The sequence below is a fragment of the Nylanderia fulva genome, unplaced genomic scaffold (genome assembly GCF_048542155.1).
Source record: "Nylanderia fulva isolate GAGA-0341 unplaced genomic scaffold, ASM4854215v1 Scaffold417, whole genome shotgun sequence".
Lineage (NCBI taxonomy): Eukaryota > Metazoa > Arthropoda > Insecta > Hymenoptera > Formicidae > Nylanderia > Nylanderia fulva.
The window spans coordinates 21650-45120 of NW_028190496.1; the positions used below are offsets into that span (position 1 = coordinate 21650).

Here is a 23471-nt window from a genome sequence, read left to right on the forward strand (position 1 = left end):
CGGGATGTTCTAACTCCAAGCGATAACGAGCAAGCGAAAACTGTGCACAAAAACTCTGACCCTGCCAGCTCGAGTTGCTACTCCGAAAATCCCAATACAACGGAATCCGAGGAAGAGGAAGCTGCAAGAGCCGACGACACACGCACGCGTAAATCAAAAATAAGTTTGGAACAAAATGTAAACGAAAACAATGAGGGCCGACCTCAACGTTATAGAAAACCGCCTGATAGGTACGGTATATATTTATCGCAAATTTAAGGTGTATACAAGAAAAATTATATATTAGTTTTAAGTAAAATTGTAGCTGCGAAGTTATGATAAAATTGTTAAGACACTCAGTTCAATTTCACAGGGGGAAGAGCTGTTATGTATTTAAGATGTATATGGAGAGTTGCGCGCCGCGAGGTAAATGAGCCTAATCGTGACACCTTTCGGCGTTCTCGTTCTAGTTTACCCCCGAATATCGTCTAAAGCCCGGCTTTTAGCCGAGTCATCGTCTCCCGCTGTCGCAGAGACCAGGACAGGCGCGTAGCGAGCGGATGCTCCGTTTATAAGCTCCGGTTACTCCGATTGTGTTCTAACTAATAAATAGTTCTGTGGTTAAAAGTGTTCGAATCATTAACTCCGGTTCTCCTTCTCTCAAATATAATAATCGAATATACAAGAATATAACAATATATTTATTTATTGTTATACCATTTGTCAACTGTTCATTTTCTAAATGCAAATCCATGACAGTCATTAACGGAGATGGTGTCATTCGCGGATTTGAATCGTCATCATTTAAGTTGTTTGCTGTAACTGGTTGGAATGTTTTCTTTTTTCTTTTCCCTCGGCCTAATTGCGAACATGATGTATCTGATGTATCGGTTCGAATTTTTTTATGTACAACATCTATAGCTTCCTTATATGAATCTGTAATTACAAATTATTTTATTAATTGTCTATATATATACATACATTTGTATTACATGATTTATATAAGTCTTTTCCATAACCGTATTCATAAATATTGGGAAGTTATGATTTGATATATTAAATACGAAAAAGTCATTTTTTTAATATAAAACATGTTTAATTAAGATATTATCTTATTATATACTATCAATATTTTTATGACAATACTTACTACTTTGAAATATTAGTTGCACTATGTATTTTTGCCAATTGTCTTTTGGGGGTTCTTTCCGTAATATATATTTCCTAACATTTTTTTCCGGCCATTTACACATTATTTGATCATTTGTAAATGTCATCCATGAGGTTGGTACAACTTCCACAGCGTTTGATTGGCCTTCTATATTGATAAATTCAATCACTGACCAAGTCTGCAAAGCATATAAACCATTTAATTTTCAATTAATAAACATTATTATAATGTTATAATATGATATACTCGTACCTACTACAAAATACCTAAACTATTATTTGCAATTATATTATATTTTATATTATTCTTGCATATGAATCAATGGCATGATGATAAAACCATCGTCGTAAGGAAATTTCACACATTTCCCTTTAATGTCGTGAATATTGACTGTGTACAAATCATATGACAAATGTTGTGTTTGCTGAATATTAAATAATTCTGAGGAACAAGGTGAACTGAAAAATGGTTTTGATTCAATGAATTTTCTTCCCTTTAAAACGATTTTTGAAGTCTTGATTTCTTTATAAATACTTTCGACACAAAATACACAATTGTTTTTTAACATAACGCAATTATCTTTATCACATGTGCTTAGTTCAAACTTTTCAATGATTACTGTTTTGTAGAATATAAAATCTTGTTTATGAAATTGATCAGTACATTGCTGACGTAAAATTGGATACGTTTTTTCATTATCATTGTTTTGCATATATTCTTGTTCTTTTAACCTATTACAAATTTGTTGTAAAGGATTTCTTGTAGCTTGAATTGTTTTTTTTATCTCAAATAAATAATTTTCATATTTAAAACAACTGAAAGTGTCAAGTGGACCATGTTGCAAGCAATCTATGGGCAAATGTATAAGGCCATGAACATTATGAGTAATATATTCTTTTCCGTAAAGTATTGCATATTTTTGAACAAAGTATTCGAGTAGTTTCAATGAATAATTATTATAAATTCTGTATAATGCAGGACTGCATAAAATTCGAATAGCGCAGGATAAGGCCATGAAATGTGTGTATATATTTTTGTTTGCAATCTTTTTTAAAACAATTGGTCCGGTGTATAATAAAAATTGCCTTAATTCAGTGGCTTTATAGTATTCAATGTCCTCTAAACTTCTTGGCAAGCGTGGAAAATCTTTCGGCACATAATTCTTCAAAAACAATAATTGATTATTAATATCATTTTTATCAGTCTCGGGTAAACGATGATTTTTTTTCCCTCTTATCCAAAACATAATTAATCTTTTAACTACGCCTAGAAATACAAGATGCATGCCATCGAGAGGAACTTGAGATACGAAACCAATATTTAGTTTTTCGAAAGGACTTGTATCTTTATGGAATTCCTCATCTAATTTATTTCTGATACTGAAATCAGTCCGCAATTGTGCATTTGTTTGTAAAAAAGTCATTCTTCCATTAACAAAGGTCCCTTCTTGAATGCATTTTGTGCAGGCATTATAGCCTGTATGATCTTTAATACATAAAATAAATGATTTTGCAGGAGCATCACAAAAAAGTTTACCAACCTTTACTTTTATTATTTTTTTATTTATGTTAAAACCATTTTGTTCTAAATGTTTGAACTCTGTTATAAACTCAGTTAAAAATTGGTCTACATAGGCTGGTTTCTTGTGTCCGTGATATATCCCAGCCGCAAAAGGTTTTTTAATATTTTTATCAACCAGATTTAGATCTATGGAGATAAGAATAGGCCAGAGTTGACTTTTTGAAGAATTAGATATCGGTAAACCATCAATGTTTATGTTAAAAGGTAATACTATTTCTACATTTTGCATCAAATTTATGGTATTTAACGTTATTAAAATAATATATATATATATACACAATATATACTTACATGGCAGGAATCTCGAACGTCACCAACAGGCAGATCCATTGCTTCCAGTTATAAATAAAGATGAATTTAAAATTTAATTATAAAACGACTTATAAAACCTCCAATAAAGCCCAACAAACACAATTGTCTTATTATTATATTTGGGTATTCTTATTCACATACGAAAGCTCCTGAGACGAAACGCCGCGCTCCCTAGTTACGCGTATCAACTCGTTGCTAACGAACGAGCGGTGATTATTATAGATTCCTAAAACATTCTTGGAACATGTATGAGATATTTGTGGTATAGTAAATATGTTACAATAGATTTTTTTTAAGTCACCACGAGTGAAATATTTTTTTCGACTGTCGCAAAGATAAATTGAGTACATATATGTATAAAACACGATTATTTATAAATATTTCAATTAAATATTTGTACATTTTTTAAATAAAAATATGAAACTATACTTTTGTTTACTTAACTATGTTTTGCATGAAACGTTAAACAAAAACTATTTTCAAAATATTATAAATTTATAAAATATTAAAAATTCAGTGATTTATTAATGTATACGTACTTTATTTATTAATGTATATATACGTACCTTATTTATATTAATGTATATATATACGTACCTGATATTTACTAAAAAGCTTTTGTGTTATTATTTCAAAAACGTTGATGTAACACAATTGTACAAAAACAATTGTACAAACACAAATATATAAAATCTGCAATGCAGTGTAATATTTTTGAATATGTTACAAAGTAAATGTTTCATATAAAACGTTCATAGAATATTATGAAATTAAATGTTTCAGGAATGTCACAAATGTAACATTGCTGTAATGTCTCTGAACGTTACAAACTAAACATCCCAAATGAAACGTTTATGGAATGTTTTAAAATATATGTTTTATGAACGTAGCAAATGTAACATTGCTGTCATGTCTCTAAGGTTACAAACTAAACATTCCAAATGAAACGTTTATGGAATGTTTTAAAATACATGTTTTATGAACGTCGCAAATGTAACAATAACTTAAATAATGTATAATAATAGAAGTTTTATAAAATGTCCCTTAATTTTCTTGCTTCTTCTGACATTATTTCATAATGGTGTTTTTTAGTTTTACAATTCCGCTATTTTTCTCGTTTTTCTACTATATTTATTTTTAATTTCATTATTTTTACTATGAAAACCGCTTTTGTAGAAAGAAGTTGTTGATTTATCGTTGTCTCTCTTTCATATGCAGATTCATTGTTGTTTTGTTTATTTTTGTTTCATAATTTGTTATTTTTTGAAAATAATTTTTAAAATTATTTTTATTCTTTTTATTATTTCCCTTATTTATATATATGTATATTGTCCATAATTCTTATAATTTTATTTCTTTTAATTGCATCTTTTGCTATTTTTTATTTGTTTTCTAATCTTTTTTAACAGGTTATTAAATATCTAACATCTCTTTTCCATTACCTTCTCCATTTTTCATTATTCTTCTCTCGTAGATCTACCTACTTATTTTTCTAATTTTTTGTTTTGTCTTTATTTTCTTTTAATTTGTTTTGTTATTGTTCAAAATCATTTTATAACTCTCTCAATACTTTGTTCAAATATAATCTGTTTTAGTGCTTTAATGAAAAATTAAATAATATATTATTTAATTGCATTTAAAATTATGTTATATTCTTTATTATCATAATATAAATATAAGATATATAAATAGATATATAAATTTGTTGTGTGCCTCGGGAGAGACACTTAAGGGTCGCGCCAAATTGGGATGGGAATCCGGGGCGTCAGGACTTGTCGGGTGTTTGTAGAAAATGCACTACACTTTTTGTATTAAAATTCTTTATTCAACTTCAACCACTTGGTCTTTATTTTATTCCACTATTAATACACTGAAGCTTTATCGTGTGTGCGGCACTGACTTTCTATTACTCCGCGTATCGCGCACAACTGCGAGTCGATGCTAGGTGCGCGCGCGGTTTAGCGAGATCGTGGTTAGAGCGATTATTTGTGTCTGCGACTGAGCGAGCTGTCGCGTCTCTACTCTCTTTTTATATCGTTGTTTTTTGGAGTTTTCCCGATCGGAAGGGGTGCCTGGCAACAGGTTTCCCCGGTCGAGAATCTAGGTGCAAGCGAAGCAGATTCAAAGTCCTTCTGCTTTGCTTGCACGTTGATCAATTTCTGTTCCGCGTATATCTCGCATTGTATGCGTTTTTAACGCGGTCATTATCTGTCGTAATTCTGATTTCGCGTATACCTCGCATCGTATGCGTTTTTTAACGCGGTCATTATCTGTCGTAATTCTGATTCCGCGTATACCTCGCATCGTATGCGTTTTTTAACGCGGTCAGTGTCTGTCGTAATTGCGGATGCAATACGAGTACCCATTTCTTAATATTAGTTAACTTTTAATAGTTATATCTATTGTATATCTTTGGGGGATATAACAAATTTATAAAGAAAAATGCAATTTTATATTTTGTTTCTTAGTATTTATTAAAATGTTTTATAACATAAATATTACACAAACAATTTTCACGTATTTGTAATGTTTTTCTACATATTTTAAATTTTTTGTGAATTTAGCCAATTACATCGCCCAAGTTTTATTAATTTTATGAGGGAAATTGCAGAATCACAAACAGATGATGATCTACGTTACTTGCATAATTGGGATTTGGAAAAGCATTGTCCTCTCATAAAAATAATACGAGATTATAGTCATCCGGTACATTTAAATGGTACGAAACATTTTTCCGATGGTCCATAGAAAATATTAATGAATTAGAGATTGATTGCTTACCTATTACTTATATTACAGAAACATATCCCGATTTTTACGATTTTTTTATATTCCATGGTATGCGCAAATTCAAGCAGAAAATCAAAACTATTATTTTTTCAAGAGGATAGTTGGATGATATTCAATATGCAACAAATTGATAAATATCGATTATTGACTCATTATGACTTATTACTCGTCTTCATTTTACACACACATACACACAATTGATATTATTTTATATTTTTGTCTATTTTATTCATTATCGTATAAAAATCTGAAATATTCATTATATATAATTATAATAGTTTTAAAATGTTTTGTGTAATGTTCTGCATTATTTAATATATAATTAAGGTATACATCAGTGTTTTTTATATTATATCAATCAATATTAAAATTATATATTTATAAATATGTATTTTATGCAATAATAATAAAAATTATAAAAAAGTTAATTATATTTATAAAATTAATATAATAATAAGTGCAAAGTAACATACAATTTTCGTAACATTACATGTTACAGAAATTACACTGATTAATAAAAATAATTGTGAAGAAGTTAATCGGAATACAATTAGAAAATATGGTTGCAAAGTCAATGTAATAGCTATCAGATGTTTTAGTGAAATCAGCAGTGCGCTGTCGAAGGAGATCATAAAATAAATAAGATTATTTTTGCCAAGTTATAGATTTTCTGCCTTAATACTAAATATCATATTTTAAATTATTACTGTGATGAAACCTAGACTAGTGATACCAAAAATTATTTATTTATTACAATATTTCCAGCATCGTAACAAAATCGTGTTTTTAAACTTAGAGATAGAGGATATCAACTGCAAATTGCGTGTCTTGCGTGCCAATTTGAATCAGATAGAGAAACGATTGTATAATAATTTACCGTATGATTTTGTCCTCGGATTTGTGGATTATAATAAGCATATTCTCTACAAATATAATAATAAAGAAAAGTGGCGTTTAAGAAAGAAATTCGATTACATTTGTCGGAAGTATTATGGGGTTGGAAATCCATTGACAAAAATAGATTACAGCAAATGGATTGTTAACATTAGTAATTATCGCGTTCCGGATTCAGTTATGAATTTTTTGAGTTTGGGTGACAAGTTTGGCGTGCCCATTTTTAGAAATAATAAAAATGATAGGAAAATCTTGGTTTTGGAAAACATAAAAAATATAGAAGCAAATTATAGAAAGTTTCCTAAGGATAACATCGACAATGTGAGATTTTCAGTAGCGAGCTCAGTACACAAATTTTTAAGTAAACAAAAGCATGTGAGTCATATTGATAGTTACATTTTTAATAGATATGCTTATTGTTCAAAATTTTTGAAATCAAATAGTAACATTTTCGTAATAAAAGCAGATAAGGGCCAAGTCACAGTATTGATGAATCGGACTGACTATGTGGGTAAAATGAATTGTTTACTGAAAGATGTTTCCACCTATAAATCACTTAATAAAAATCCATTAAACGCTCTCAACGCAAAGATCACGACCTTATTAAAATCTTGGTTGGATAATGGACTCATAGATGATTCAGTTTACAAACAATTGAGATGTACTAACGGCAATTTGCCTCGTGCCTATGGTTTACCTAAGATCCATAAAGTAGGTTACCCTCTTCGTATCATAATTTCAACGTTAGGAAGTCCGGTTTATTACATTGCATCTTATTTAAGTGAGATTTTGCAAAATGCAGTCAAAAAACCTCGATCTCACATTAAAGATAGTTGGTCCTTTGTTGAAATTATTAAGGATAAAAACATTGATGACGATCATGTCATGATTTCGTTGGATGTGACTTCGCTTTTTACTAACACACCGTGGGAATTAATAAAAGCAGCAATAGAAAATCGTTGGGATGATATCTCACAATCTACTTCATTTAACATGGCACAGTTTTTACATGCTATTGACACGGTTATGCGCTCGACTAGTTTTGTTTTTGATGGAAAATTTTACGAGCAGGTTTTCGGTTCGCCTATGGGGTCTCCTTTGTCTCCAATTTTGTCTGATATGGTTATGGACGATTTGGAATCATATTGTTTGCGTCAATTGGATTTTGAGCCCTATTGTTATTTCAGATATGTTGATGACATTTTTTCAATTATTCCGAAATGTAAAGTGGAGGATATGCTTACGATTTTTAATAGCTTTCACACTCGACTAAGGTTTACGTTTGAATTGGAGAACAATTGTTCCTTAAGTTTTTTAGACACAAACGTTATACGAGTTAATGGCAAATTGACGACTGACTGGTTCCGTAAGCCTACGTTTTCAGGCCGTTATATAAATTTTCTTTCGAACCATCCGATGCGTTATAAAATTAGTGTGATCACAAGCCTCGTGGACAGGGCTATTTTACTCGCGGACCCTATGTTTCACGAAAAAAACATCATCTTAGTCAAACGAATTCTTCGTAACAACTGTTACCCGTCAACAGTCATAAACAAAATTATTAACAGGAGACTTAGGGCGATTAAATTTGGCGGTAATTTTGGTGCGTCTAATCGAGATAAATTTGATACACGAAATGCTATAGTGTTGCCGTATATTAGAGATTTGAGCGAAAATATTACTCGTTGCATAAACAAAAATGGAATCGGTGTATTATATACCGTTCCTAAAAAATTAGACACATTGATAAAAAGAGGAAAAGATAGTATTGACAACTTAAAAAGAACCGATGTCGTTTATAAGATCGAATGTGCGAATTGTGACTCTACATATATTGGACAAACAAAGCGACATTTAGAAACACGTATTAAGGAACATAAAAATAACATCAAAAAAGACACGACATCACACTCAGTTGTTAGTTTGCATCGGACTTGCAACGATCATGAGTTCCGCTGGGATTCTCCTGTGATTCTGCATCAAGAAAAACAAACAAGAAAAAGAGAAATAGCAGAAATGTTCTATATAAAAAACCAAAGAAAGAGCATTAATTTACAAAAAGATACGGAGAATTTCAGTGGGATTTATGATCGCGTTCTTGAAGCTATTTAATATATTATATTGTCATATGTTACATATTTATTTATTTATTTATTTATTTATTTGACTTTGTATTGACGTTTTAAAAATTGCGAAAGACACAGTACTCTGGTTTTCTATTTTCTCAACGCGTTAGTGACTAAGTTTCCTGCTAACAGTCAACATCTATTTTTCTTCGTGCTCACTTCTGTCAGTTATACATTGTTCATCAAAACAATGGTTAATTTTGTCGGGGGTTTGCTGTAAATTTGATTTATTGTATTAATCTGGTATGTAAACATATATATTTTTGTAAATTTATAATTATTTGTATGATTAAGCGCATTAAGAGTATATTTATATGTATATAATTGTTCATAGATTACTTGAAAAGGGCTGCAATGACAGCCGAAACGTTGTAATTTAACTAATAATTTTTTAAATAAATTATTGCCAGTCTGGTCGACTTTAAAATTGGAGGAGAGATTTTCAAAAAAAAATATGTTTTTTTTTTATACAGTCTAATATATATATATATATGTATTATGTATGTATGTATGTATGTATATACAGGGTGTCCTGCAACTGATGTCTACAGTGAAACTTTGTATTCTTGAGATCATTCTAAAAATAAAGATGATTTTGAAATTTTCAATATTTTCTCCATCTATAAATTTTTTAATAATAAATTTTTTAATAATAAAGAAACTTTTGAAATATGTTTATTCATGAAAAAAAAAATATGTTTTTTTTTAAACAGTCTAATATATATATATATATATATATTATATAATCAATATAAAATAATAATAATATACAATAAATATAATAAAAAAATTTACAATGATATTTTATAATGTCCCCATGGCAATGTTTCGGTGGTTTCAGATACGATATACCGCTTGTCATCGTGTGAACTTAGAACAATTTTTGTCTCGCAAATGATGTATATATATATATATATATATATATACCTATCGATTTATTTAGCTATCTGTCTGTCTATCTATCGAACTATCGATCTACCTATCGATCAACCTATCTATCTATCTATCTATCGATCTATCTGTCTCTCTGTGTTCCTGTTTCTGTCTCTCTGTCTCTTCTCTCTTTTCTACATTGCATTCTTTCATACATGCACACGTATATATAATTTTTTTAAAATAATCTGCATTACATAAATAAAAATAATTAAATTTATAATCTAAAAATATATAAAAATCTTTTATGAATATAATTGATTATAAAGTTTAAGTGGATAATTTTTTGTAATAAATAAATGATTTATATAATTTAGTCTTATCTAACTACTGCTCTGTTTTGATAATAATAGTATTATTATATTCAATCTTCAAAATACTTTATATAAATCATTTATTTATTACAAAGGATTATTTTATAATCAATTATAATTATTATAGATAAGCTTATTATACACATACACACACACGCACACACACACTTACATATAACTTGTTAGCTAGAATGTGGACAAAAAAAATTTTTGCCACACTCATATATGTATATATATATATATATATATATATGTATGTATGTAGATTAGAGTGTAAAAATTTTTTTGTCCACATTTTAGCTAACAAGTTATATGTGTGTGTGTGTGTGTGTGTGCGTGTGCGTGTGCGTGCGCGCGCGCGTGTGTGTGTGTGTGTGTAAAAACAGGCCTATCTTTTATAATTGATTATAAAGTAAATAATTGAATAAAAATAATTAAATTTATAATCTAAAAATATATAAAAATTGTTTATAAATATAAAGTTTTAGTGTATAATTTTTTGTAATAAATAAATGATTTATATAAAATTTTATTTTTAAAGATTAAGAGTATTTTTGAGATTGAATAGATAATAACACTATTATCAAAACATTATTATCAAAACAGAGCAGTAGTTAGATGAGAATAAATTATATAAATCATTTATTTATTACAAAAAATTATACACTAAAACTTTATATTCATAAAAAAATTTTATATATTTTTAGATTATAAATTTAATTATTTTTATTTTGGTAATGTAGATTATTTTAAAACAATTATTATATACGTGTGCATGTATGAAAGAATGCAATGTAGAAGAGAGAAAATAGACAGAGAGATAGAAACAGATAGATCGATAGATAGATAAATAAATAGATAGACAGATAGACAGACATATAGATAGATAGATAAATAGATAAATCAATAGATAGTTCGATAGATAGACAGACAGATTGTTAAATAAATCGATATATAAGTGTATATATATTCATATACAGGGTGTCCCAAAAAGGACGGAACACTGAAAAATCTCGAAAAGTATACGTTTTACAGAAAAAAGTTTCAGACAAAAGTTGTAAAAAATCTATTAATTGATCTTATCAGTTTGACCTTGGATTGCGTTACCAAGGTTAGAATAAGATCACCTTGAATTTCTTAGATGGAATCCTATATTTTTTATTACATATTCTCGTAGCTTATTTAGAGAGCTTTCCAAAACACTAATAAAATTATTGTATAACGCCGTCTAAGGTCAAATTGATAAGATTAGTAAATAGATTTTTTTCCTACAATTTTTGTCTGAAACTTTTTTTTGTAAAACGTATACTGTTCACAAACGCGCTGCGTGAGAGAGGATCGCGCGGCACAACAGGATAAGTCACCTTTTGAATAAAAGAATTTAATTCTCAAACACACTTAATTAATTACATAATATTTGTCTCGCAAATGATGTATACCTTATGCAGCTTTGGATCTTATGCAAGATTGTTGACGCGTCATTTTAATCTCTTCATTCAAGCACTGCGTATAATCGTCAAACGTTATCGTTCTCGCGATAACGTTACTCTTGACATTTTTGACTTTTTTTGTATCTTTCTTACCATCCACTCGCAAAGCGTACATTTTTGTTCTAAACCCTACAAATTCAGTCATTATCGAGCCGTTGTTTTCATCTTTCATTAGACCTGGTACTTTTTTATTCACTAGCGGTATACCGTACGCATTGTCCGCAGCGTAATCGCTCGTATCAAATTTGCATACATCGCGCTTCATATTCTCATACACGTCTTCGCATTGAATGTGATATATAAGACTATCTGTGTCGGTGTACATTATCCGGCATTTGTCAGGATACAGCGGTGACATGTATTCGTGATGAAACTCGTATAAACACGTTTTAGAAATGTCGAGTATGCACATGCCTACACATAGATTGGTTTATAAAATTTTACTTCAAATTTACGTAATTTTACGGCAATTAAATTATTTGAAAAGATGCTTCTACTATAAAAATTTGGTTTTGCAATCATTGCCTCTACACCGTATCTCCCTTCCCAATATGTTATAAGTTTTACATCAATTCGATTACGCACATTTTCCATCATCTTACCAAATACAGCATTATTTATCAGTTTATATAAATTTTTTGATACTCTAAATCTACTTCAAGGATATAGCCTTTAGATGAATCGAGCGCAATAGATGATACATCAAAATTAGATACATCATCGACTCATCGAGAATCGGCATAAGGCAATGGTTGACACATTGCCCATCCGTACAAATTATTTACGTCAAAATACATGAAATACGATGATGGTTTCAATGGATCATACGATTGCATATACTTGTTATTAGCATGTGCATATCTGCTTGAACATTGACTTATGTAGACCACCGCGTATACTCCGTTCGATAAACATGACCATGCCAATGTCTGTTAATAATTCAAACGTAATATTTGTATGTTTTAACATGGCATCCCATGTATATTCCGGAAGGGTATAATAATACGCGGGGTCGAGTCCATAACTTTTAATACAACTATCCCGAAAATTTTCAAAAATATCTGCTAATAACAAGACATCGATTTTCAAATATAGATCGCTATATTCGTCTAGCGTTCCAAGGGAAAATCGTTTTCAGACGTTCTCGGCGTGCGCGTAATCGCTCTCGATACTGTGTCACCGATCAAGGAACTGTAGAATGAGTCACGCGGTGGTAAACGTGTATCTTGCAATTTAACTACACAATCTATATATTCATACGGAAAGACGCCCGTCCGAGTTAATAAATTGAATTTTTCAGCTATCAATGCGAGTTTTAATTGGCTTCTGCTTTTCTGCTAAGGTGTGAATCCGGCCTTAGAATCGGTTAATCTTTAAAAATTTATTGATTCTCAATTAGTTTCATTGAAGAGAACAGTTGGTTATAGTTTAATATTTTTCTAGGCACGAAAATGTTTTGCCTTGCTTGTCACATCATGGCTTATCTGCGGGTCTGCGATCTGCAGATAATTTAATATTTTAATATTTTAAATATCGTCTTACGTTCTCCGAAAGAAAGAATCGTAAAGTAAGCAGGGCCTAATACTAGAGTAAATCTCATTTAGAGAGCTGTCAACTAGCTTATCTTTAAGGCACCGCGAGTTATAGTTTAGAATTTATAGATTAGTCTGTTTGGCTCTCGCGGTTTGTACATCTTTTATTTTGACGATTTAGCTCTCTCGGATTATGTTTACTTTGCCTGTCAGATCGTATGCTTACGTGAGTTTTCTATGCGTCTGCTATATTTTAGATATCGCATTGCGTTCTCCGAAAGAAAGGATCGTGGAGACTGCAGGACGTAACAATATTTAATAATTATTTGCGCGATAATTACGGCGTTAGTTCCTTTGTCTTTCTTTTTTATTTTTATATTTAAATTTATGCAACCTGTATCTACTTATTTAATTTAATTATTTAAAACAAATATTTTGTATTGTTCTTGAATCTTTTGTATCATTATATTATTATCATATTATGTATTTAAGTTCATATCAATATTATGAAACGTATTCTTCCAAGGCAAACGATACTCTATTGTTCCTATACATAAAATCAAAACATTATTTCACTTGTGTAAGAAGCAAATAAAGCAAACTTTAAGGCATAATAACTTTTAGTCATTCAAGCAATATTCAACAGAAATCGTTATCTCACATTTCGCATCTCACTCAAAATGTTTTACATAAAATTAATTGCATCTTTTTCAAGCATTAAAGAAAGTTATTTTATTATCAATATTATTATAACTTACAACTGAATCACATTAAGAATTACATGTAACACATACATTTTTTATTTATTTTAATTTATTTCGCTGTTTCGAAGAGCACGTTTTTTCACAATTTTGGCAGATGCAGTTTTTAAATCATAAGCTAAACCTAGATAAGCAAAAAAATCAATAAAAGCTGTAGCAATATTGAGCTTATAATTTCCAAGTTCCGCCGCTTTGTAATCCCAAGGGAAAACGTGATGATAATTGTGCCAGCCTTCGCCACACGATATAAAAGAGACAACTGCATTTTCGGTGGGGCTAATTGATCTGTGATAAAATAAACATTTCTAAATAGTACCACGATATAATACAATAAACAATTTATTAATTTTGAATGATAGTATGTATATGTTTTTATTAATTTTAAATAATAGTATGTATATGTTTACATATAATAAGTTGTACAGCATATAAGTACAATATATATAAATATAATATGTACACACAAAAGTATGTACGTACTTATCATATGGTTTCACACCCCACATGTGAGCTGCGGAATTTATTGATAATATTGTGTGTAAATTTATGACACATCTAGTCATGTTAAGATGCCACGCACACCACAGATTCTCACTCCATACCCACCAAGGTATTAATGTCGGTATGATAAAGCAGCAAAATAACATCAAATATCGGTACCATCTAAAAAAAGTATAAATAAAAGAAACAAAACCATTAAAGTTAAATAAACAATATATACATATATTTTTTAAATTAAATTTGCTCCTGCAGAATAAACTATGTCCATCGTACTTTCTCTGAAAGACCACAAGGCAATCTTGTTTAAGATCACTCAAGTCGATCATAGCACCCTTGCTGATGACGTCTGGATGTTTATGAACCAAAATCCAACCAATATGCGAAAAAAAGAATCCTTTACGTGCATTATATGGATCTGCATCAGTGTCAGTAAATTTATGGTGTACTCTGTGATCCCTAACCCATCCGTAAATGTGACCCTAAAATACAACTTATTAAAAATCAAATGATGATGTACGGAGGTTATAAAGAGGAGTACGGACTCGGCATCTTTACACGTATAAAATCTGCAGCAATAAAGTCGGGAAAAATAAGGGTCGACTATTTCATCACATGCGGCGCTTTGTTGCATTGCTTGGAATTTATTTACCAATTTTATATATTAAGAGATACGGTAGTGTCTCGCGCCCTGTTACCGGAATAGCCGATACACCGTGTATCTTTACGCGAAGCGGAGAGTTGAGTCTACTATAAATTTCGAATGCTCAATAACGGCTGAAGCAATCGAGTTTATACTAAACTTAATCGATAGATTGGGTTTGAATTATATAATAAAAGTGTTTTTATTTCTGCTCTACGTACTTTGTAAGCGGAAATATTTATATGCAAAGTCTAAGTATGAAAAATTTCTTTTAAGAAACGTCTCTGTCACCGTCGTCATCATTCACGCAACAGCCAATCGCATGCGTTAAACTCTGTACAGTTTGAGCGTTCGACACAAGATTGCGCTGAAGGCGCTTCGTATGTACTGATACACGTTGACGTGCGGGGTTATATATTTGATTTGATTTCTTGACATGTACATACACACATAACAGGTATGTGTGTTTTGATATTTATTTATAATATACTATATTTTTTTATATAAGAATATCTATTTTCTTGTTACGCAATCATCCTATTATTTTTTTCATAAGATTAACAATTATATTCTTATGAAAAAATAATAGAATGATTGCGTAACAAGAAAATAGATTATATTATTATGAAAAAAATATAGTATATTACATATTATATAGTATTGAATACAACATGTATTTAAGTAAGTATATAAATGCATATTTATATTTTGATATTTGCAACTACTTTCTTGTTATGTTATCATTTTAAATTATTTCTTTTATAATAATAACTTTCTTGCTACACTTTCTTTTTTTATAAGTACATAATTATTGATGTAAAATAAGGAAACAATCTTTACCAATAATAATGATTTATATATTTATGAAAGATGTAGTACAATGGTAACGTTGCAGAAAATTATTATGAAAGAAATAGTATAAAATGATAACGTAACATAATAAAAGTAACAAATATCAAAAAGTTTATCAACACAAATATCAAATATTATTATATAAATATATATTGTATTTATGAAAGAATATGTTTGTGATATACTAAATATGTGATATGCAATACTGTACATATATGTGATTATATTATGAAAATATTTTTTCATATAATAATATCTATTTTCTTGTCACGCCATTATCCTATTATTTTTTCTAAAATATTATAAAATTAACAATTATATTCTTATGAAAAAATAATAGGATGATTGCGTAACAAGAAAATAGATTATAATAGTCTGTTATATATGTATATATATATATATATAGTAAGAAATAACCCGCTGTGGAGACACCTTTAGGTGTCAGGGCGTTTGAGGTGGTGCTTATGTAGAGTGTTGGCGAGCGAGCGCCACCGGAAGTTGACAGGACATAGAGAGACGAGCGCGGGCTGAGACAGTCAGTCTCTCTAGAGCCTTCCTTGTAATACTTACTTACTTAAGAATATACTAAGTTTACCACTAAGGTGATTACTGATTAATCCCTGCCTCATTATTTTGACCTATGTTCTTCCATGATTAGGAATCAAACGACCCTCTTACAGCCTCAGAAGTGGGATAAAATCTATCCTCTCATTCCTGGCTCTCGACGTCCGCAGTATCGCAATTATCAACGCGGAAGTACGTCGATCGTTTATGCGATTATACCGAGCTTTGTCTTTTTGCGGATACACGTGGCTCGCGGTCAGTATCGCAGACGAGGTGAATAATGAATAATCGGTTCAAGCAGTTAAGAGACTAACAAGGGAAGTTCGGCAAGTGTAAAATTCAAAAAAATCTGAAACTTTGTATAAGTTTAGAGTAGATGAACCTAATCACGAAACAATTTTTTTTAGCTGCTGATATTCGGTTTTAGGGGTGCAGCATCCCCTTAAATAAAATCGGTGTTTACGTTTTCAAGCGAATATCGCCGAAATAATGAGAAATATAAAAAAATGTTTCCAGCAAAAGTTTTATGGTTTCGAAAGCTCTTTATAATGGCATGATCATATTTTGCAAAAATGTTTAATTTTTCAAAATACCCCCACCACGTATCTTTTTTTTTCATATTTAAATTTTTCTTGCAACTAAAATTAAAGTTTATTTCACGCCAAATTCAACCATATATAATAAAGTTGCGATCCGTAAACGTGTTTTTGAGAAATAAACTGAAAACATCCTTACAGGGTATGCTGTCAATTTTATCGGCCCGCTAATTTTGGCTACGACTTCTCTTTCTCCCCTTCTCTCTGTAATTTTTCGCAATACAAGATAACGATGAAACAGATGTTCGTAATAAATCTAATCACGTAACTGATTTTTGTATATTACACATTTTATAAATAATATAGTAGTTTTTACAAAAATAAGATATTATTTATTCTATATAATTGTTACAATAATGGTATTGTTCAAAGAAGTGTTCAAAACAGAAGTATTTTTTGCACCATGCACAACGTATAAAAGCCATTTTATCACAAATGCTACATTTCGGTATATGTTTTTCTTCTTTAAAATAACAGTAATTGATTGGATTTTCAAACTTTTCAGGCCGTGTTGATAAATAGCCACTTTTATACCAACTATATTCAAATAAATTTCGAAATCTTGGAGAAGAAAGTTGATTGTGTGCCAAAGACTGTAATTTTATAATGTTATTGCGTAAATGTAAATTTATATCGTAATTATTTAAAATAACATTATCAGAGAAGCTTCGAATAAAATTTTTCCAAATTCTAAAGCCAAAAACATCTAAAGGTTGTATAGAACTTGTACCAAAAGACAAACAAGTAAATATTTTAACAATACCAAAAAAAACAACTGCTTTTATACAACCTTTAGATGTTTGAATTAAAATTGACAGCATACCCTGTAAGGATGTTTTCAGTTTATTTCTCAAAAACACGTTTACGGATCGCAACTTTATTATATATGGTTGAATTTGGCGTGAAATAAACTTTAATTTTAATTTTAGTTGCAAGAAAAATTTAAATATTAAAAAAAAAGATACGTGGTGGGGGTATTTTGAAAAATTAAACATTTTTGCAAAATATGATCATGCCATTATAAAGAGCTTTCGAAACCATAAAACTTTTGCTGGAAACATTTTTTTATATTTCTCATTATTTCGGCGATATTCGCTTGAAAACGTAAACACCGATTTTATTTAAGGGGATGCTGCACCCCTAAAACCGAATATCAGCAGCTAAAAAAAATTGTTTCGTGATTAGGTTCATCTACTCTAAACTTATACAAAGTTTCAGATTTTTTTGAATTTTACACTTGCCGAACTTCCCTTGTAAGTCTAAGACTTGTGAAGAAACAAGGAAGTGCTTTGTTCGGTCGCCATATCGAGTATCGAATCCGTGCGGTTTCTGGACAAAATCACGCGACTCTCGTCGCCATATTAGCGCCCGAGTGACTCGTTGAAGCGATCATTCTCGCTCTCTCAGAAGAGATATAGTCCTTTCTATCGCGGAAAAGTGCGTGTTGACATTAAATTTTTTTATTACTACAAAAGTTGTTCTTGGCGTGCCGTTATCGTGTATATACTACGTGGTATTACGCTAGACAATTTTTACGCGTTGGATGTTTTCTAGCCTATTCATCGTACTTTGTGCGTGTCGGCATCATTTGAGCGTTGTTTTCGAAGAATATGAGAGTAAACATTAATTTTTTTTCTTTTCTCGAAATTTTGTTCTTGGCGTGCCGTTATCGGGTATATACTACGTGGCATTACGCTAGACAATTTTACGCGTTGGATGTTTTCTCGCCAATTTATCGTACCTTGTGCGTGTCGGCACTGAATTGGCATCCATTAAGCGTCGTTCCAGAAGAAAAAATAATAAATACTTATTAAAACAAATCGTGCATTGCAAAAACTTCTTACCAAGTAACAGGTGTTGATGTTGATATTTTCCTTTTATGTTCGAACGTAACAATAACATAATTAGATAATCAGATAAGAAATATACGTCGGCTCTCAATATTATTAATAATAATAATACATGAATTTTAAATCGGCCAATAGAGCTCAAGCGCAAAAAATTAATTCTTCGGAACTGTATCTCTTAGTTTGAGATTACTAAGTTCCATATATAAATTAATTTCGAACTTACATATAAAGAAAAATAAGCGAGAAAAATATAGGTCCAAAAAATCGCTGAAGCGAGAATCGAACCCGCGTCTTTCACTTTCCGGGCGACTGCTCTTACCAACTAAGCTATTCAGACCCTTTCAATCCTATATTTTTCATTTGCCTTTTAGTAGATGTTATTAAATAACGCCATGATTAGGCCCAGGTGTAAATAAAATCAGATAAGAAATATATGTCGGCTCTCAATATTATTAATAATAATAATACATGAATTTTAAATCGGCCAATAGAGCTCAAGCGCAAAAAATTAATTCTTCGAAACTGTATCTCTTGGTTTGAGATTACTAAGTTCCATATATAAATTAATCTTGAACTTACATATGGAGAAAAATAGGCGAGAAAAATATAGGTCCGAAAAGTTGCTGAAACGGGAATCGAACCCACGTATTTAATTTTCCGGGCGACTGCTCTTACCAACTTTTCTCGCCTATTTTTCTCCATATGTAAGTTCGAGATTAATTTATATATGAAACTTAGTAATCTCAAACCAAGAGATACAGTTCCGAAGAATTAATTTTTCGCGCTTGGGCTCTATTGGCCGATTTAAAATTCATGTATTATTATAATTAGACAATGTTGAGAAAACAGCTTAACGGTTATACGCAACAAGCGCTAGAAGAAGAAGTCGCCAAATGCGATCTCCCAGTACCAAATACTCGAGAAAAATGTATCGATGCCATCATGGCATATTTCGAGCATTCTAATGCAAAAAGAAGAGCAGGATCAGATCGAGTGCTAAACACGTTTAAAGAAGCAGGCACAGCAAGAGCAGCCTCGCCTTCATCGGAAGCTTCTGGACAACAAATCACTCACAGTGCAGTATCAAATGAAGCATCCTTACCGCTATATTGCTCATTACTGGTGGAACAAATTAAACAGCAACAAGCACAAATCAACAATCAAGAGACAATGAAGCAGTTATTAGAAGCATTATCTCTCGGAAACGGGAATCAGCGTGCCTGTGTCAATCCAGCTTCTATGTCTCAGGGGGAGAAGCTAGAAGACAATTTCAGTACACCAAATGTACAGCAGCAACCTACCCTGGCTACTACTTCACCGACCCAAGCCGTTCAACTTTTGTCGTCGCAGATTCCGGATTTTAGTGGATCTGAGGACGAGAATGTAGAACTGTGGATACAGAAAATAAAAGGTCTTGCAAATCTATGGGATCTCATCAAACATAACATTCCTCGCAGCAACAAATAAGCTCAAAAACTGGCTCGCCGTTGATATGACACAAATACCGGCTCAGCTATAGAATCATGGACTGGTTTTAAAGAAGCTATCATTAAGATGTTTAAAAAAAAAAATCCTTTTTTACGTGGCTTTGCAAAAAATAGAGATTCGCGTGTGGAATTTTACTAAGGAATCATTTCAAGAATACGCAATAGACAAGATTGCATTGATGCAGAGCATGAATTTACCAGAACAGGACGCTATTCATTTACTAATTAACGGAATAGGAAGCTTAGCCCTGAAAGGCGTCGCCGCGCCCATTCGAGCGGAATCGATAGCTTAATTTTTGGAAGACATGCGCAACATAACTTCTTCGTGTGGAAACGCACCAAGAATCAAGCAAGAGAAAAAAGAGAATAAATCAACAAGAAACAAATCTGAAGATAAGAAAACGCAACCATCAAAAATAGCTAACGAAGTCTTCTGCGTTTACTGCAAAACTAAGGGTCATCTCCGGTCTGATTGCACCAAGTTAAAGAAGAAAGAATAACGAAAGCAGCCTTTGATCTCATCATCGTCAGCAGCCGTAACAGAAATCAAAGACGAATCGTCAGATGAAACAACAGTAGCAGTAGTGAGTGAGAAGGACAAAAATCCATCAAAACGGGTAAAATTGTTCAATCGCTTTCCAAAATTGGCGATATTGCTTGTAAGATGAATGCACTTTTGGATACCGGTAGTCCTATATCATTGATTTGCCGTTCTGCATACGAAAAATTTGAAAAACCTTACAATTAATTCGGAAATTAGCTCATTTTTAGCGGTAAACGGTACCCCGTTAGATTTAATCGGATCGGTAGAAACAAAAATAAAATTAGAAGAATTTTCAAATATCCCGACAAACATTAAATTATATGTTTTAAACGGTGACTTGTTCTCTACGAATTTTGTAATAGGACGCGATTTTCTCATTGATAATAAAATCGAACTTATAAACAAACCGTCCTTAAACGAAACAAAAGATAAACTACAACTTCTCCGAGAAGTAGCATCGATTGATAATATAGAGGCCCATCTGATAATTTAGAAGATATCCTCGTTAATATGGAAATCGATTTTGATGACTCAATTAAAAAACAACTAGTTTCTACTATTAAAAACATAGAAAATACACAAATTGATAGAATCCACGACGATTACTTCGTTAAAGTTTCACTTAAAAACGATTCCATTTACAATTATAGATCCAGACGTTTTGCAAATTTTGAAAGACAGCAAATCCGAAAATTAACTGACGATCTTTTAGCTAGAGGAATAATTAAAGAAAGTAAATCGCCTTACTGTGCTCGAATCGTCTTAGTTAAAAAGAAAAACAGGTTATTTCGTCTTTGCATAGATCTTTGTCCCCTGAATGAACGAGTAGTGAGACAAAATTCTTGTTTTTCATATATTAAAAACTGTTTATCCAGCCTCGGGGGAAAAAAGATTTTTACGTTATACTTGACTTCAAAGACGGGTTCCACAATATTAAATTACATCTGGAATCTACTCAATATTTCGCATTCGAGACACCAGACGGGAATTTTGAATACAATCGATTACCCTTCGGATTCTACGATGCTTCGGCTGAATTTCAACGGAGACTCGTGTACATTTTAAGACCGCTAATTAGAGAGGATAATTCCTTAGTTTCCAAATTTTCTTATCTTAATCTGACGCAATAACATCGCGTTTGGCTCTTTAGTCGAGATAAATACGATGATTAAAAATTGGAGAGCCGACTTAAAAATTGGGTTAATACCCAAATTGCAAGAACGGTTAGAATAATTAAGGACATGGGCCTCAGGATTTCGGAATCGAAGACTGACGTGACTCTCTTCTGGAAAGGTAGGAAACCATCCAATATGCCTTCCGTAATGGTTGGTGACTCTTGCATCATCGCGTCTGATCACATTAAATATCTTGGAGTGATTATGGACAGAAGATTGAAGTTTTACGAACACATCAAGTATGTGTCGAAGAAGGTCACCAGGGTTTCTAGAGCCCTTAACAGGCTTATGCCTAACTTGAGGGGGCCTGGAGAGAACAGGAGACAATTATACGCAAAGGTACTATCGTCTATAGTGCTATACGCCTCCCCAGTCTGGGCTGATGAGTTTCTGGTCGCTCCGCTTGCAATTGGGCGTCCTCTAAGAAGTGTTCAGAAAGCAGTTGCGATAAGAGCTGCTGCTGCTTATAGGACGGTGTCGTTCGATGCGGCGACTCTTTTGGCCCGTATGCCTCCTTGGTTTTTGGAGGCCACTATGAGACGCAGGCTTTATGATCGTCTTAAGGAGTTGAGAGATGTGGAAGACGGTGTGGACAAGGCAGATATTAAATCGCAGGAACACGCTTTAATGATAAGACAGTGGAAGGTCTTTTTGCAGAGATCCGACGCCTGGGGTCTCCGTACTATAGTAGCTATTGGACCGTATTTGCGGGACTGGATAGACAGGCGATTTGGCCGCGTAAACTTTTACATGTCTCAAATGATGACCGGTCACGGCTCGTTTGGACACTTCCTACACAGAATAGGAAAAAAGGAGTCTCAGTCTTGTAACCATTGCTTGTGCAACAATGACACGGCTGAACACACTTTACTGGACTGCCCTGCTTTTAAGGATCAGAGACACAAGCTCATAAATAACCTTGGATTTGATAACAATGTCAACCTAACGCTGGGTGCCATAATATCAAAAATAATATATTCAGAGGCTTATTGGACATCATTCTTGGAATTTTGCTCGGTCGTCATCGGCATAAAGAAGGCTGAGGAGAGGCGGATCGAAAGATTAATCCTTTCCTCACCGTCTGAATAGATGACATCAACGTGATAAGAAGTGTCCTGTAGACACCAACGATTATAAACCTCCTCCCCCCCCCCTTTTTCCTCTCCCCATTTTATTTCCTCTTCCTCTTCCTTATTCTCGCTTTTCCTCTCTAATTTTAGAGTGATACCCCACCCTAATGCGGACAGGGATTCCTGGCGGGGCGCTGAGAATCTCATTGCACGTCTGTGTTACGGTGGGCGGAAATGAATGGCATTGCACTGTGGCGCGCTGTTCTTTTTCCTAGATAAGTTTTGTTATCTGGACTTGCCGGTCTGATT

General features: G+C 32.0%; 1 protein-coding gene across 1 annotated transcript; it reads right to left on the reverse strand.

Moving 5' to 3' along the window:
* Positions 1-13897: 13897 nt before the first annotated feature.
* LOC146721767 (acyl-CoA Delta-9 desaturase-like) lies at positions 13898-15324 on the reverse strand. Its single transcript, XM_085486301.1, has 4 exons — positions 15316-15324; positions 14658-14863; positions 14364-14546; positions 13898-14168 (listed from the first exon to the last, which is right to left on the reverse strand). Exons 1-4 carry the CDS (start codon positions 15322-15324, stop codon positions 13931-13933), a joined length of 636 nt encoding a protein of 211 aa, XP_085342427.1. The 3' UTR covers positions 13898-13930.
* Between the last annotated feature and the right edge of the window lie 8147 nt (positions 15325-23471).

What these genes read in the sequence shown, in the direction of transcription:
- LOC146721767 (XM_085486301.1), bottom strand. An exon ending in CTTGTGGTCTTTCAGAGAAA is followed by an intron (nt 14,547 to 14,657) that starts GTACGATGGACA and finishes TACTTTTTTTAG; the next exon opens with ATGGTACCGATATTTGATGT. An exon ending in GGTGTGAAACCATATGATAA is followed by an intron (nt 14,169 to 14,363) that starts GTACGTACATAC and finishes ATTTTATCACAG; the next exon opens with ATCAATTAGCCCCACCGAAA.